At 42.7% G+C, this 14,871-nt stretch overlaps 1 protein-coding gene across 3 annotated transcripts in view; it reads left to right on the top strand.

Annotated features, from left to right (window-relative positions):
• Positions 1-14,871, top strand: part of EPB41L4B (erythrocyte membrane protein band 4.1 like 4B) — a 128,463-nt gene that overhangs the window by 98,886 nt on the left and 14,706 nt on the right. The window contains exons 18-21 of one of the 3 annotated variants that reach the window (XM_042912976.1): positions 5,713-5,838; positions 6,652-6,719; positions 9,356-9,454; positions 14,545-14,722. In XM_042912976.1, the coding sequence (XP_042768910.1) occupies positions 5,713-5,838; positions 6,652-6,719; positions 9,356-9,454; positions 14,545-14,722 (471 nt within the window). Of the gene's footprint in view, positions 1-5,682; positions 5,839-6,648; positions 6,720-9,355; positions 9,455-14,535; positions 14,723-14,871 lie in introns of all 3 variants that reach the window. The other 2 variants (XM_042912974.1, XM_042912972.1) reach the window with 2 other exon arrangements.

The raw sequence follows: 14,871 nt of genomic DNA, 5'->3' as shown, positions 1-14,871 counted from the left end.
GAGAGAGAGAATCTTAAGCAGACTCCACGCTTAGGACTGAGCCCAACACAGGGCTCGATCCCACAACCCTGGGATAATGACCTGAACTGAAATCAAGAGTTGGACACTCAACCAACTGAGCCACCCAGGCGACTTTTTTTTTCCTTTTCTTTTCTTTTCTTTTCTTTTCTTTTCCCTTCTTTTCTTTTCTTTTCCTTTCTTTTAATATTTTATTTTTATGTAATCTCTAGACCCAACGTGGGGCTCCAACCCACAACCATGAGATCAAGAGTTGCACGCTCTACTGAATGAGCCAGCCAGGTGCCCCTCTCTCTTCTGCTTCTTATAAAGCCACTAATCCTATCATGAGGGCCACATCTCATGACCTCCTCTAAATCTGTTTACTTCCCAAAGGCCCCATCTCCAAATCCCATCATATTGTGGGGTAGGGCTTCAACCTATGAATGGAGGGGGGGGGGGTGTCACAGTTCACTCCATAGCACTCTCTATCTCTTATTCTGACAGTGCCTGGCACGTAGTGGATGCTCAGTAACTGTTTGCTGATGGAAAGAAGGGAGGGATTTAAGGAAGGAGGAAGAGAGGAACAGGGTGAAAGCAAAACTCTCTTTTGGCTAGACCTACTCTTTTTTTTTAATGTTTAATTTTTTTTTTTAATTTTAAGAGAGACAGAGAGGGTGAGAGAGAGAGCAGAGGAGGGGTAGAGAGAGGGAGAGAGAAATCCCAAGCAGGCTCCATGCTGTCAGCACGGAGTCCAACGTGGGGCTCGATCCCATGAACTGTGAGATCATGACTTGAGCCGAAATCAAGAGTCTGATACTTAACTAATTGAGCCACCCAGGTGCCCTTGGCTAGGCCTGTTCATATATCCAAATGAACAGCCTTATGAAAGCCAAATTTTATCTTAAAATGGTGAAAGCTCGCCATTAAGTAATGATGTTAACTGTATGTTATTGTAACTGTTCTTTACCAAATTGAGGAAGTTCCCTTCCTTTCTTTTTTAAAATGTATTTATCTTAAAATAGAGAGAGAGAGAGAGAGAGTGAGAGAGCGAGAGAGCACACACAAGTGGAGAGGGGCAGAGAGAGAGAAAGAGAGAGAGAACCCCAAGCAGTCTCCACACTGTCAGCACAGAGCCCAGTGTGGGGCTTGAGCCCATGAACCATGAGATCATGACCTGAGCTGAAATCAGGAGTCTGAAGCTTAACCAACTGAGCCACCCAGGTGCCCCCAGCTCTGCGCCTTTATTAGAGGGAATAAGAAGAATTTGGAAGATCTGGCCTGGGAAGCTCTCCCTCCTTACCTGCTCTGGTGAGCATGAGAAGGTTACACCTCCTTCAAGGGCTCTTCCTCCACCACAGCCAACCCTCTAGCCTGTACTAGACTTCCAAGATTTCTTAGAAGATGCTCATTTCCCTACATGCCTACTTCCCCCAAATGGCAGCCTAAAGTCCCTTTGACAACACCAAGGGCCCACTCACCCACTTTTTCTTCTATACCATCCTCCCTGATGGCCAGCTGGAAAGAATCCCTCCTTCAGGGTGGCACTTACATTCACTCAATCAACGAATCCTTACTGAGCAGCCTCTACTGTGCTCAATAATATCATGCACTAATATATCATGTGGCCCCCGGATTGGTCTTCTTTCTCTTAGTCTCTTCGTTTTCAAACTTTTTTTTCCTGCAGTCCACACAATAAATGGTTTTAACAGAGGCTTACCTAGAGTTTGACAGAACCCAAAAATATTTTGCGAGGAAATACAGCAGATAGCAGCAGACCGCTCCCAAGCTCTACGTAATTTGTGGTTGCCATGAGTATTGGTGGGCCATCAACAATAGTGGCTTGCTCTGGGTTAAGGTGTAGCTGAGACAACTGTGAGTTACTGTGCATTTCCCTGGAGCCCCTTTTTTTTTTCTCTTTTCTCTTTTTATTTTTTGCTACTATGAGCAATGCTGCTCTAAGCATTTGTGTCAAGTTTTTTTTTTTTAATGTTTATTTTTGAGAGAGAGAGAGACAGAGAGTGTGTGGGGGAAGGGCAGAGAGTGAGGGAGACACAGAACCTTTTTTTCTTTTTTTTTTCCTTTTTTCCTTTTCTCTTTTTATTTTTTGCTACTATGAGCAATGCTGCTCTAAGCATTTGTGTCAAGTTTTTTTTTTTTAATGTTTATTTTTGAGAGAGAGAGAGACAGAGAGTGTGTGGGGGAAGGGCAGAGAGTGAGGGAGACACAGAACCCGAAACAGGCTCCAGGCTCTGAACTGTAGGCACCAAGCCTGACACGGGGCTCGAACTCACAGACTGTGAGATCATGACCTGAGCCGAAGTCGGACGCTTAACCAACTGAGCCACCCAGGTGCCCCTGGAGCCCCCTTTTTCTACTTCCACTTGGGGAAATACATTAGTAAGCAAGTGGGATAAAGTGATGTCAGATAACCTTGAGTTTGTCTTAACATATAGGCAAAGTATGTTACTTCACACTGTGACTCTTTATTATTAATCAAACATTCCATGCAACAGACCTCACAACTCTCCCTGATACCACAATTGGTGACCAGTGGCTTCAGTGGCTTTCAAGGATCGAGAATCCTCTGATTTTTCTAAGATTTGGATAAGTTCCTGTTCTTGATTTAGTGTTGAGAAGACATTTTCATCACCCAGTTCCAAAGTGGTACCCAAAATTATCACAGGAATTTAGATCTCACCAGATTTCAAATGTGTAAACAATTTTATAAACAATTATAAAATGCATCTGATCATTTCTTTATCCCCAAACGACTTCTCCAAACAGATGGACTGTTTCCAACTATAATCATATCAAAGCCCAATTGTCATTTATTTGTGTGTTTTAAAATCTGTATTTCAATATTGAATGGTAAAGCATCTTTTCACAATTCAAACTGAATGCAAAACACGACACGTGGTCATGCAGAAGAGAGAAAGCACAACATTCTTGGAACCATCCTTCAGGCTGGAATTATGGACTCATAGCCCAGATGTTTATCTCATAGAGATATCTTTGATGCAAACGTATTCGTAGAATGATAGTCAACTTTTCCAAAATTTATATTGGTTTTCACCTGGGTCAATTTGTAGAGCTGGCCAGTAGCTCCTGCTTTGCCAGATAGAACAGTAATGAGCCAGCTTGGGTTTTACATCCAAAAAAGGAGTTTAATATGACTAAATTCAAAGGGGAAATCAATGCTGAATTCCCATTCTTTTTTATTTTAGCAGCATTCATTGTTTTAAAATACATCTTCGGTCATTACTGCCAGTATAACTCTACCCCCTTAAGCAATTGTCAAAAACCTCAAGTGGGCTTTAGAACCAATTTAATTCTTGTATTCCAGCATCTCATTCCCCAAAATTACATCTAATTAAAAAGTTAACTCTTCACACACCAGTGAAAACACATGTGCTGGTGTTAAACAATTATCTTCATGTCGCAGGATTTACAAGCACAAGATAAGTTATCCTAGAGCAATCCTGTCAAGCTCATCTTTCAGAATAAATAAGTTACTTATTTGCCTTTTGGGGAATGCTAAGTCTTTGGGGATAATGACTCCACTCAAAAGAGTCTGTTCTCTTCATACCCAACTTGATGGCTTAGGATTATTAGTGTCCTCATACCTGATGCTCTTGTGTAGTTGTATTTTCTAGCCAAAGAATCTAATGCGAAAGTGCCATTCAAATCTATTTTTTTTCTCATTTTCTCATCACAATAATCTTATGAAGAAAGAAACTGAGACCCAGGGAGGTTAAGGGGATCCAGTGTGGCCGAGTGGTCAAGAGCCGTAGCTTTGCAGTCACCTGATCCTGAGTGTGAATCGTGGCTCTTTTGCATCCTTTCTGTGTGACTTGGGCAAGTGACTTACCATCTCCCTGCTTTGTTTTTCTCATCTATAAAATGAGGATAATGATCCTGTCTACCTTCGAATGGGATGGTCAAGTGAGAGGACCCAATGAAATGTGCTTAGTGAGTGCCTGGCCCACAATAAGCTCTCAGTAAACATGAGCTACTGGCATTATTTTTCTTTTTATCATCATGATCATAATCGTGATCATTATCAGCATCATCTTCTTTCTATGGTGCCAGAAAGGGAAAGAGCAGAGATTAAAATCCAGGTCTTCTGTCTCTGCTTATCTTGCTGTTACGTGAAATTGCTTCATTCTACGTGTTCTACCAAATGCTCCTCTATGCGTTTGAAGAGCTCTCTTTTCTTTATTAAATGATGTCAACCAGCCAGTTGCCCTATACTTCCTCTGGGGCTTTCATAACACTCCTGCTATGTGTACCAAGGTGCTCAATCAGACTTTCAAATTAGTAAATGAGATTAATTTTGGAACTTGCAGAACTTGAGGCCTTTGCAACATTTTGTTCTTGCTAACATGCCACATGAAGTCCTGATATCACTTAATTGACTTTCAGCAGTCATATGGTCTTATAGCTTTCTTAGTAAGCACATCTCTTTTAATAATAACTCTATATCATTATAATCTTCTTTAGTAGGTATTTATTGAACACCTGCCGTGTGCCAAGCACCATGTTAGCACTGGAATATGCAATGACCACAATAGGCATGGTTAACATTAAGACATTAATTCCAGTGTGATTTCAGGTTGTACCTGAAATGATGATTTCAGGTTGTACACCTAAATGAGTATTTTTTTAATAGTTATGTAATTATCATAATGTCTATTATAATAAACATAATAGTCACCAAGCCTGTGATTTCAAAGATATTATTGTTTAGGACACACTTAAAATAGGTAGTGCTGGGGTAATCCACCGTAATTGGATCATATAAACTATAGGTACCTGTTGGGGCGCCTGGCTGGCTCAGTTAATAGAGTATGTGACTCTTGGGCTTGGGGTTGTGGGTTCGGGCCCCACATTGGGTGTAAAGATTACTTCAAAATAAAATCTTTAAGGGGTGCCTGGGGGGCTCAGTCACTTGAGCTCCCGACTCTTAATTTCGGCTCAGGTCATGTTTCCAGGGTTTTGGGATGGAGGTCCATGTCGGGCTCTGCGCCGAGTGTGGAGCTTCCGTAAGATTCTCTTGCTCTCTCTCCCTCTGCCCCTCTCCCCCGCTTGTCCTCTCTCTCTTTCTCTCTAAAAAACTTTAAAATAAAATAAAATCCTTAAAAATAAAATAAATTATAGGTACATGTTTAGTTAGTACCTAGGAAATGGGAAAAATAGTGAAGTTGGTACCAAATTACACTCTACAGTGAGGTAGCCCAGACACAGGTTTCTTGAGCTACGCAATTTTCAGCAAGATTTATTGTAAAAACACTGGTGACTATTTTGCACTCTTTCTCCAACAAGTCACGGAATTGAATCTTTCTATGTAAGAGGTGGCGGTTATGGGGGAAACAGCGCTGCACTAGACTGTGGGAAACTCGAGGCTGGAGTCCTGGAGCTGCCCCAGGCTCTCACTGCATAACTCTGGAAGAGCCTCTACTCTTCAACCTTCACCCCGTCCTCATAAGTTCCCTAGTACCTCCTCTCCCCACCTCACCAGAGAAGGGGAGGATGTGCTTGTGAATCCTTTGCAAATAGTACGAGCAGTGGCACAGATAGAAGGAGTTGGTGACATACTTGGGCATGTGTTTAAGACTGCTATTTGCAGTTACGGTTGAACGGAAAGGTTGATGTAAGTGTTGTCTTTCCTCTTTGCTTATATAGTCTGTGGCGTGTGTTCTGGGTTTGTCACAGGCTGAAGAAAAAAAGGTTTCTGAGAAGACTCTTCAGACCCCACTTTTGCCTTCCCCTGTAGCTGATCACGTGAAGTGTAACATTTTGAAAGCCCAGCTGGAGAACGCATCCCGAGTGAGTGCTCAGGTACCCGAAGCACATGCATTCCTTTGATTTCGTGTCACAGGATTTTCTTCCCGCCATATAGAAGAAAGAGGCACTCTAGGCCTGAGATACTGTCAGTCAGGGTCCAGTCAGGAGACAGGAACCACACCTTTTGTGTGAACAGTTTGAATACCAAGAGTTATTAACTGGCATACACCTGTTAACTGTGTAAGCGAAGGGGCCGGCTCTGTAGGTTGTGATGGGTATGAAGGCCACAGGCTGCGGCAGTGACCTCCAGCATCCAGTCAGCTGGCCTCACTGGCTGAGTGGGCGTCCTTTCCTCCCCCACCATTCTTTGTGGGACTCACCAGAGGCAGGAAGAACAGGCTTCTTTCAAAATCATATGACATAATTCCTCCCAGGCTTATTACACTGATATGAAAAGACAGATTCTGAATTCCTTTGTAAGCTGTGATATGCGAGCATAGAGCTGATTATTATTCCTGATCTACAATGTGAGGTGGGGGATTAAAGTGTGGGTTTGACTTTTCCCACACCATCCCTTTCTCATTCAAGCGTGAGGTGGCACATAGCAGGGGCTCAATAAAAGTATGAATGCAAGCATTGATTGCATTTGAATGATTAAGTGTTAATCCCAATGATGGGGGATGACTCACGAAAACTTTTTTTTTTTTGTTAACTTATATAAACACCAGAGAAAATTTCTTATTGACTGAGCACTTGGTGCTTTGAGTTGCCTTCACATTTCTGTAATCCTTCAAACATTGGAGACTTGAAAGCACTTTACTCACTGAGATACTCAGTTTTGACTAACCTGCCTGTTTCCTTTAGCAGGTTGGAAAAGAGGAATCGACGTTTGTAAATATCAATAAGAAATCCAGTCTGCAGGATGCTAAAGTAAGGTCTGTTGCTTCCTGTTTGAATGGGGAAACAGTACTCTGTATCATCAATGTTATCCTTGAAACATTACTCACAAGGGCATTTGCTGATAAAATCAGAGGGGAAAAAGAAAACTGGACAAAATGCGAGCACAAAGAGAGAGAAAAAGACTGGTTGAAAACAAAGACTGGCTTAAGTCTCAGAAATGCTGCTTATTCTCAGTTTTATTATTTCTACCTGCTGTGCTAACAAAGAAATCACTTTGAGTTGCTTTTCAAGTATATAGATAAGACCCTGTCATTCCCCTGCTTGATGTCATTTAAAGGCTCTGCATTGCTCGCAAGGTGGAGTCCAGACTTCTCAACAGAGCACAGGAGACCCTTTAGGACCTGGCTTCTGTCCTCTGTCCCAGCTCAGCTTATCACTCTTCCCTTGGCCATTGATATGCTCTTCATACTGAGCTACTCTGTGGTGCTAGAACCACACATGTTCTTTAAAGCTTCCAGGCTGCCACCACTTTAACCCTAGAGGAAAACCTTCCTCTTCTGATCTCACAGAGAGCAGACACACTTCCCCCTCTCAGCCCAAGTAAGGAACAACCTATAGATCATGGCAACTCCATTGCCAGCCTGGTGGTCTACTAATACTGGGGAGGTCTCCCTAGGGTGGGTTTCCTAAAGTGCGTCCAAGGGTCACTGCATCAATCTCTTGTTAAAAATGCAGACTCTTGGGTCCTACTCCAGACCTTTCAGATCCTTTGGGGTGGGGTGGACAGGAACCGGAATTTCAACAAGTAACCCAGGAACCACTGCTCTGGATAATTCTCGATGTTAAAAATAAAACTAATACTTTTCTATGTCACCTTTGATTCCTAATCCATAGTTTTTGTGTAACTCAGGCATAGCCCAGGGCATATACCCGGCTGCCTCCTGAACTTTTCAAAATCTTATTCATCTCCTCCCACAGTATTCCACTAACCCTTCACCTGTTTTTCAGTCTTGGTTAATGGCATTATTATCTACCTGTTATCCAGATCTGAGGCCTAGGAGTCCTTGCCTTTCTCTTCCTTCATCCCTTCATATAATTGGTCACCAAGTCCTGCTAATTCAAGTGTTCACATTTTCCCCTATATCTGTCCCCTCCCCTTCATGACCCTAATCCTGGTGTACCTCAAGCCCTCACTATCCCTCTGCCTGGATACCTATCCCCAGTCTTCGAAAGTGCTCCTGGCCAGCCTATTTTCACCAGTATCCTCCTTCTTGCTCTAAGGGCCTTTCTAAAATGCAAATCTGGGGGTGGGGGAGATAAAAATAAATAAAAAATAAAAAAAAAAACTAAAATGCAACTCTGACTAAGCCACTCCCTTGCCTAAAACCTCTAGTGACGCCTTGGCTTTCATTGTAAACCCCAGAGCCTGAGGCCCTTCACAAAGTTTCCCCCCGTTTTTTCCCCCGCTGGAGGGGAAATCCCCTGCTCCTCCCTTGGGACCTCACCCATCAGCAGCACCAGCGCCTTGCATCCCACAGCCCTCCACTCTGTTTTCCACCTTGGAAGTCTTCCCTCCATCTGGTTAAGTGAAATTCCTCCATGGAGCTTTCCAGATGCCAGTCACTCTACCCAAGTGAAGTTATGTGCTCTCCTGGTTGAATATAAGCTCTTCCAGGGACTATGTTCAGGTGACTCTAGGGTCCCAGCTTGAGGAAATCATGAACCTGGACTACGCAGACTCCAATTCATTTTGCTCATTCACGTGTTTATTCAGTAAACATTGATTAGACCCTGGCCATGTGCCTATTACCATATTAGACACTAGAGGAGAAAATGGGGATGCAGAATTGTTCATTGCCTTGCCAGAAGTTCCTTGCTGAGGACCTCAATTTGTTTTGATATCCTTTAGTCCCAGAAGATAATTTCTGGTTTTGTAGAATGAAATTAGTCATAACTACTACAACAATGTATGAAAGCTTTTCCTTAAAATCACTGTTTTGAGTAGGGCCCACTGGTTATCTGGCATATTTTCTTGAGGAAATATAGAAGTGAAACAGTTTCTAACATGTTCACCTATACACGATATTAAAATGTTTTAGAACAAGACTTAAAGGCCTTTTGATTATGCATTTTTCATATTAAATACTCTGTTTATCTTTTAAAAAATATATTCCATGCTATATTTAAAATAACACAGCTTCCAGATTACTTGGAAGTGAAAACGGGCTATCCACAGGTTTCTCTTTGCTCATTTTATAGGCAAAATCTGGTAATGAAGCAAACCCTGGAGGTAGATGTTTTGGGTAGGGAAGCTTTACATGGAACCCCAATTATATTCAATTCCTACCTGCTATATTTTCTTCCCTATGATTTTAGTTTTTATTTTTGGACTTTCTATGATTTTTTAAAGTTGTACTTAATAAATATATTTAATAAATATAAACAAATATTAAATTTTTATATTAATTGATTAATATTAATTAATATTAAAAATAAATATGAATAATATATTTAATAAATATATTTAATAGAGTGGAAAGGAGGAAAAAAGGGTACATTTGTTATCAATGTTATTAAGGGTATAAATTAACTGAGAAAGCAGTCCCTACCGCCAAAACAATACCATAAAACTTTTCTGTTAGTAATATTCTGTTTTTTGGTATGCCTCTAGAAGTCCTATTCCTATACGTGTGGAAACTACCCAACCAGCTGTGGAAAAGCCGGAAATCAAGCCTCCCCGAGTGAGGAAGTTAACAAGACAATACAGTTTGTGAGTTTTGTACTGCAAGTCTTTCAATTATAACCACAAAATTGATGCTAAATGTTCAGTTATAAATGCTTTTTAGCCTCTCACACCCTCTCCAAAGAGCCATCCTAAAAATACAGTTTGATTCCAATTTAAGTCATAATGGGACTAGACTTTTCTCGTTGAAGACATTACACGGTTGGCATATGTGTTATTGATTGTTATGTAACAAATTACTCCAAAACACTACAGTTTATGTGGGCTGGAAGTCCAGGCATGGCTTAGTTGGGTCTTCTGCGTCAGGGTCTCTTACAAAGCTGCATTCAAGGGTTGGGCAAGGGCTGTGGCCTCCTGCAGGCTCATTCCTGCAGTTTGGGGCAGGATTTGGTTCTGGCTGGCCATTGTCTGGAGGTTGCCCTCAGTTCCTAGTCATGTAGGCCTCCCTCGCTTTCTCCACTGGAGAAAGCACACAAGCAGAGCCAGAGAGAACTCTCACAAGGCAAGAACTCTCACAGCCTTTTGTAACCTAATCACAAATGACATGCCGTCTCTTTTGCCGTATTCTGTTCATCAGAAGCAGGTCGCCAGGGCTAGCCCACTCTCCAGGGTCAGGGATTACACACGGGCATGAATACCAGGAGGAAGAATCATCGGGAGCCATATCAAAAGCTGCCTCTACGGCATAATCGTGAGATGGTAGCCTGGTTTGTCAACAGAGCCAAAGCTAATCAGTGAGCTGTATGAGACCTAGGAGGGGAGTCATGCCCAGAATAATCCAGAACCACCGGGGCCTGTCCAGTTTTGTTTCTCTTAATGAAAATTTCTTGGCTACCATGTGCACAAAGTTGTTCTAGGCAGAGCAGAATGACTTTGCCAGTTCCCACCTCAAGAGTCACAATTTATTGGAGGGAGAAACTGATTGCCAATAATTACAATCCAAAGGAGACAGGTAAGGGCTGTAATAAGAGCAGGAGGAGTTTAGTAATAGCAGCAGTGCTAATCACAGTGGTGGTTCCCATTTCTTGACCTTGACTGTGGCACTATTCCTGGGTGTTTAATTGGTCAGAGGACTGCAAGAGGATCTTTGGGTGCCATTGAAAGCATGTGGCCCTGGAGTCAGAAAGGCTTCTTTCTGTTAGAGCCCTGGCTAGGTTACCTCTATAAACTCTGGGGGGAAATTACTATTTCAGCCTCTCTCTTTTTCTGTAAGATGGGTGAGGTGATACCTACCCCTGAGGAATTTTGTGAGGGTTAACGTGAGATAATGTGGGTAAAGCCCATAGCAAAGGACCTGGCCATGGGATGAATTGGTTCCCTTTCCTTTCTTTTCAAGGACCTGAAAGCCTCTGAGAAAAGGTCAAGTTTAGAGAGTACCCTGAGTGCAAAGTGTAGGCCAGGAAGGGTAACTCCAGATGCAATGTTCAAACGGCCATCTCAGGCCTGCCACCTGCACCTTGTGAAAAGGAAAAGAGGCAGCCACCTCCCACCTCATTAGCCTTAATAGAACTCTGGACAGTTACAGCGGCTGTATTTCCTGGGAAAGCCAAAATGGGTAATTCAAATAATTAACAGTCCTAACGGCTTCTGGGGGACAAATCAAGCCATGAAAAAAATTTGCTCCCCTGAGGATAAAGCTGTCGGGATTAACCTTTCCTTTTACATTTTGAAACTCCAAAGGTTATTATCACCTATTTGGGACATGTAACCGTGTTGGAAACAATGACTAATACATGGCCTGGAAGGGAAGAAAATTTAACTCACTACATTGGCTCGTTTAAGTAAACCTTTTTCAAACCTCTAACTTCACATGTATATTTCTTAAGCCACCCCCACCCCCCACAAAGTGTTCTGTTTCAAAAATCAAAGACTAGCAGGATTTTCCCCATTAGTAATAGTAGCAAAATTAATGGATGGGATTTAAGCTTGTGCCCCATTAATAGTTCTTAAATCATTGACACTGGTCACCACTTATTTACTCATCTCTTCTAATCACAGATATTGACAAAGTAAATAAGCACAATGTCAAGGAATACAGATGGGAAAAACTCAGATTTTCAGTTTAAAAAATATTTCTACGTTACTATTATTGAAATGCACACACACACACACACATACACAGCCCTTTTAGCTGTCACAGTATATCTAGTTCTAGGACAGCAGGATGTGTATTTGGATTTTAGGCTTTCCCACAAGAGCATCACAATGTTCAAGTGCTCTGAACAACTTTTCAAATTGTTGCTTTTAAGGATATAAACAAAAACCCCAGCCATGTTCTTTCCTGGAAATAATGACAGAGGGAGGAAAAGTGTGGCTGTTATGTGCAGAGAAAAGAGAAAAGCAGAACTCTAGCGTTTGAGGCAGGAAAAACATCATCTTTCTATGGATACCAGCCAGTATGTTTAGAAAATGATGAACTGCTTTATGTTTTTCAAGAAATATAACTTTATTATACATTTAAACATGGTGTAAAAGCCTAAAAATATTCTGAAGAGAATAATATTCCAAGCCTAAAGAGAAAAGGTAACCGATCCCCTAGCATCATGCCACCAGAAATGACTGATGTTCACATTTGATGACTATTATTTTAGACATTTCCCACATGTGGTTAAAATGGAAAGAAATAATTCCAAAGAAAAGACTCTAACTACACATAAAATTGTACTGATTAAATGATATTTCATGAATTTAACATGAATTTACCTTAGAAACGGAGGTTGAATTGAAAGATGTGACGAAGTTAGGTAGATGTCTCTTTGCCACGAGATCTAAATTAGGACAAAGGTTATAAAAACCATCAAGAATTTGGAGTCTTTTTCAATTTTAGGCGGTGTCGGTTGACTTCCTATTGTGAAAGATGAGCTTTGTTTTTGTTTTTGTTTTTGTTTTTTAATGGCAGAAAATAATTTTAACCCCACTTTTCCACTTAACTGCTATGTGACCTTGAGGAAGTCATGTTACAATCAGCCACTGAATATCATCTACTTCTCTGAAGAGTGGAGACCATAATGCAGGGCTGTTGTGAAATTCAAATGGGCTAATAATGCATGTGTTACTGATCTGACTTACTTCATCAGCATGGATCCAAACATGTGGCGTCTTATTAATGTTCCTATTTACTTATTCCAACCTCACCTGTTCCCTTATTAATAATAAACTCTAAATCCTCCTCTTGAGGCTTCTACATACACAGAATGATCTGAAACCCCCCAGGACCCCTCCCTCAGTGAGTCCTATCCACAGCAATTGTATACCATGGCCACATTTCCCAGGAGGTCATTGCCATGGTGAGGCCCCCGTCAGGCACCCTGCTCAGGCCACACTGGTGCCCACTGGCCATGGGCCTTTTAGCTACACCCTTGCTCAGCCATCATTTCTAAAACATAACCTCTGTGCCGGCGTAGTTCTAGAAATTCCACACGGAAGCCCCTTAGGGAAAGTGTGTCAGGGTCCCCGAGACTCCCCTCAAGTTTGATGATAGCATAGACTATGTGGCATGGCCCAAGGTTTCAGGTATGCAGTGACACCCTTATCAGGCAGGATATTCCAAGGGCCCAGAGGTTCTCCCAAGAGCTCTCAGTGGCCAGAGGTTCCTTTGGAATATGCAGAGCTGGAGCACCCCAGGCCTGCAGAATTAGCTCTTTTCTGCACAGGCAGCAACGTGGTTGGCATTAGGGGAGAGAGGGCTTGTCTTAATTTCTAGAAGTTTGAGAAAATACTGTCTATACTGAGAGGGAGCGATTGACGGTGCTGCTCTGTCCTGTGCCAGTATGACCAGATTAAAAGGGCTTCCTGCCTTGCCATACCTTGTGGGAAATCCAACCTTCCCCACAAATCCACATCCTGGAGACAAACCCAGAACGCCAACCCAGACTTGTCCTCCCTCATGGTGACTTCCTGTCTAGTGTACTTTTCTGCCTGGATCATCCCATTCCATCAGAGAGCTCCTAAGACCAGAGCTGCTGGGCCCCCAAATAAATGTGCCCAACTCCTCCCCTGTAACCACTTTATGACCCCAAAGGAATGGTTGCTGTTAGGCCACAAAAGGGGCCATTATCCTTTTTACTCGTGGCAGTGGGTTCTCTTTTAAACATTTTATGTATGTATTTATTTTTAATGTTTATTTATTTTGGGGAGAGAGAGAGAGAGAGACAGAGCTTGAGGGGGGAGGGGCAGAGAGAGAGGGAGACACAGAATTCAAAGCAGGCCCCAGGTTCTGAGCTGTCAGCACAGAACCCAACACGGGGCTTAAACCCACAAACCATGAGATCATGGCTTGAGCCGAAGTCGGATGCTTAACTGACTGAGCTACCCAGGCACCCCACAGCAGTGGGTTCTTAAATGGCTTGTATTTACCCTCCTAAAGGAGGCCACTCCCTTGGCTTGGTGGCTCCTCAAAAAATTAAGCATAGGACTACCATATGACCCGGCAGTATGACCTCAAGTGGGATTCCAATCCCAAAGAATTGAGAGCAGGGTTTCAAACAGATGTTAGTACCTCAGCAGGTGAATGGATAAACAAAATACAACCTGTCACTGCAATGGAATATTATTCAGACATAAAAAGAAATGAAATGTTGACATAGGCTACAGCGTGGATGGACCTTGAAAACATTATGGTAAGTGAAATAAACCAGATACAGAAGGACATACATTGCATGATTCCACTCGTATGAGGAACTAGAATAGTCAAATTCATCCAGCCGGAAAGCAGTGGGGCTGCAGGGAGAGGGCATAGGGCAGTTATTGTTCAGTGGATACAGAGTTGCTGTCAAGGGTGATGAGAAAGTTTTGGGTGTAGACAGTGGTGATGGGTACACAACATTGTGGATGTTTTGAATGTCACTGAATCGTACGCTTACCAACGGATAAAATGATAAATATCACATATGTCTCTCCATAATAAAGAAAAAAAATTCGAACCTCTTGGCAAATGACAGAAAATCCAGCCCAAATTGGCTTTGGCGAAAATGTCACTGTATCGGATCCTGTAAGCTGGACATCTGGCAGACATCTGTTTGGGGAGCTCCCCCGCCCCCTCCCGGCCCTCCCTGCACTCCCCACAGCCTGTTTATTGTTGTAATGAGCAGAGCTTCATGTGCTTTTAGTAACCGCAGTGATGAAGATGACCTCCCTCCCGACCTGGCCGAGGCAGTAGGAGCGTCCACAGCCGCAACCACACACACCACCACGGCCACCACGCAAGTCTCAGCGCCACTGGTGTCCCCCAAGGGCCACAAAGTCAGCTCGCCTCAGAATTCAGAAGGCAAGGGCCCGCTGTCCCCAGGGGCCAAGGTATGGGGGGAAAGCCCCGAGAGGAGTAGCTGCATTTGCTAGGAATTCAGTATAAATGTAGTGCAGGGCATCCCGCGAGCATTTAAACTTGGCACAATCAACCGTGTGCTCGCAAAACAAGGGTAGCAACCACCGGGGCAGGGTTTTTA

The sequence above is a fragment of the Panthera leo genome, chromosome D4, assembly GCF_018350215.1.
Source record: "Panthera leo isolate Ple1 chromosome D4, P.leo_Ple1_pat1.1, whole genome shotgun sequence".
NCBI classification, from domain to species: Eukaryota; Metazoa; Chordata; class Mammalia; order Carnivora; family Felidae; genus Panthera; species Panthera leo.
Note: the sequence above shows the minus strand (reverse complement) of the source record. Positions and strands in the feature narration are given on the sequence as shown.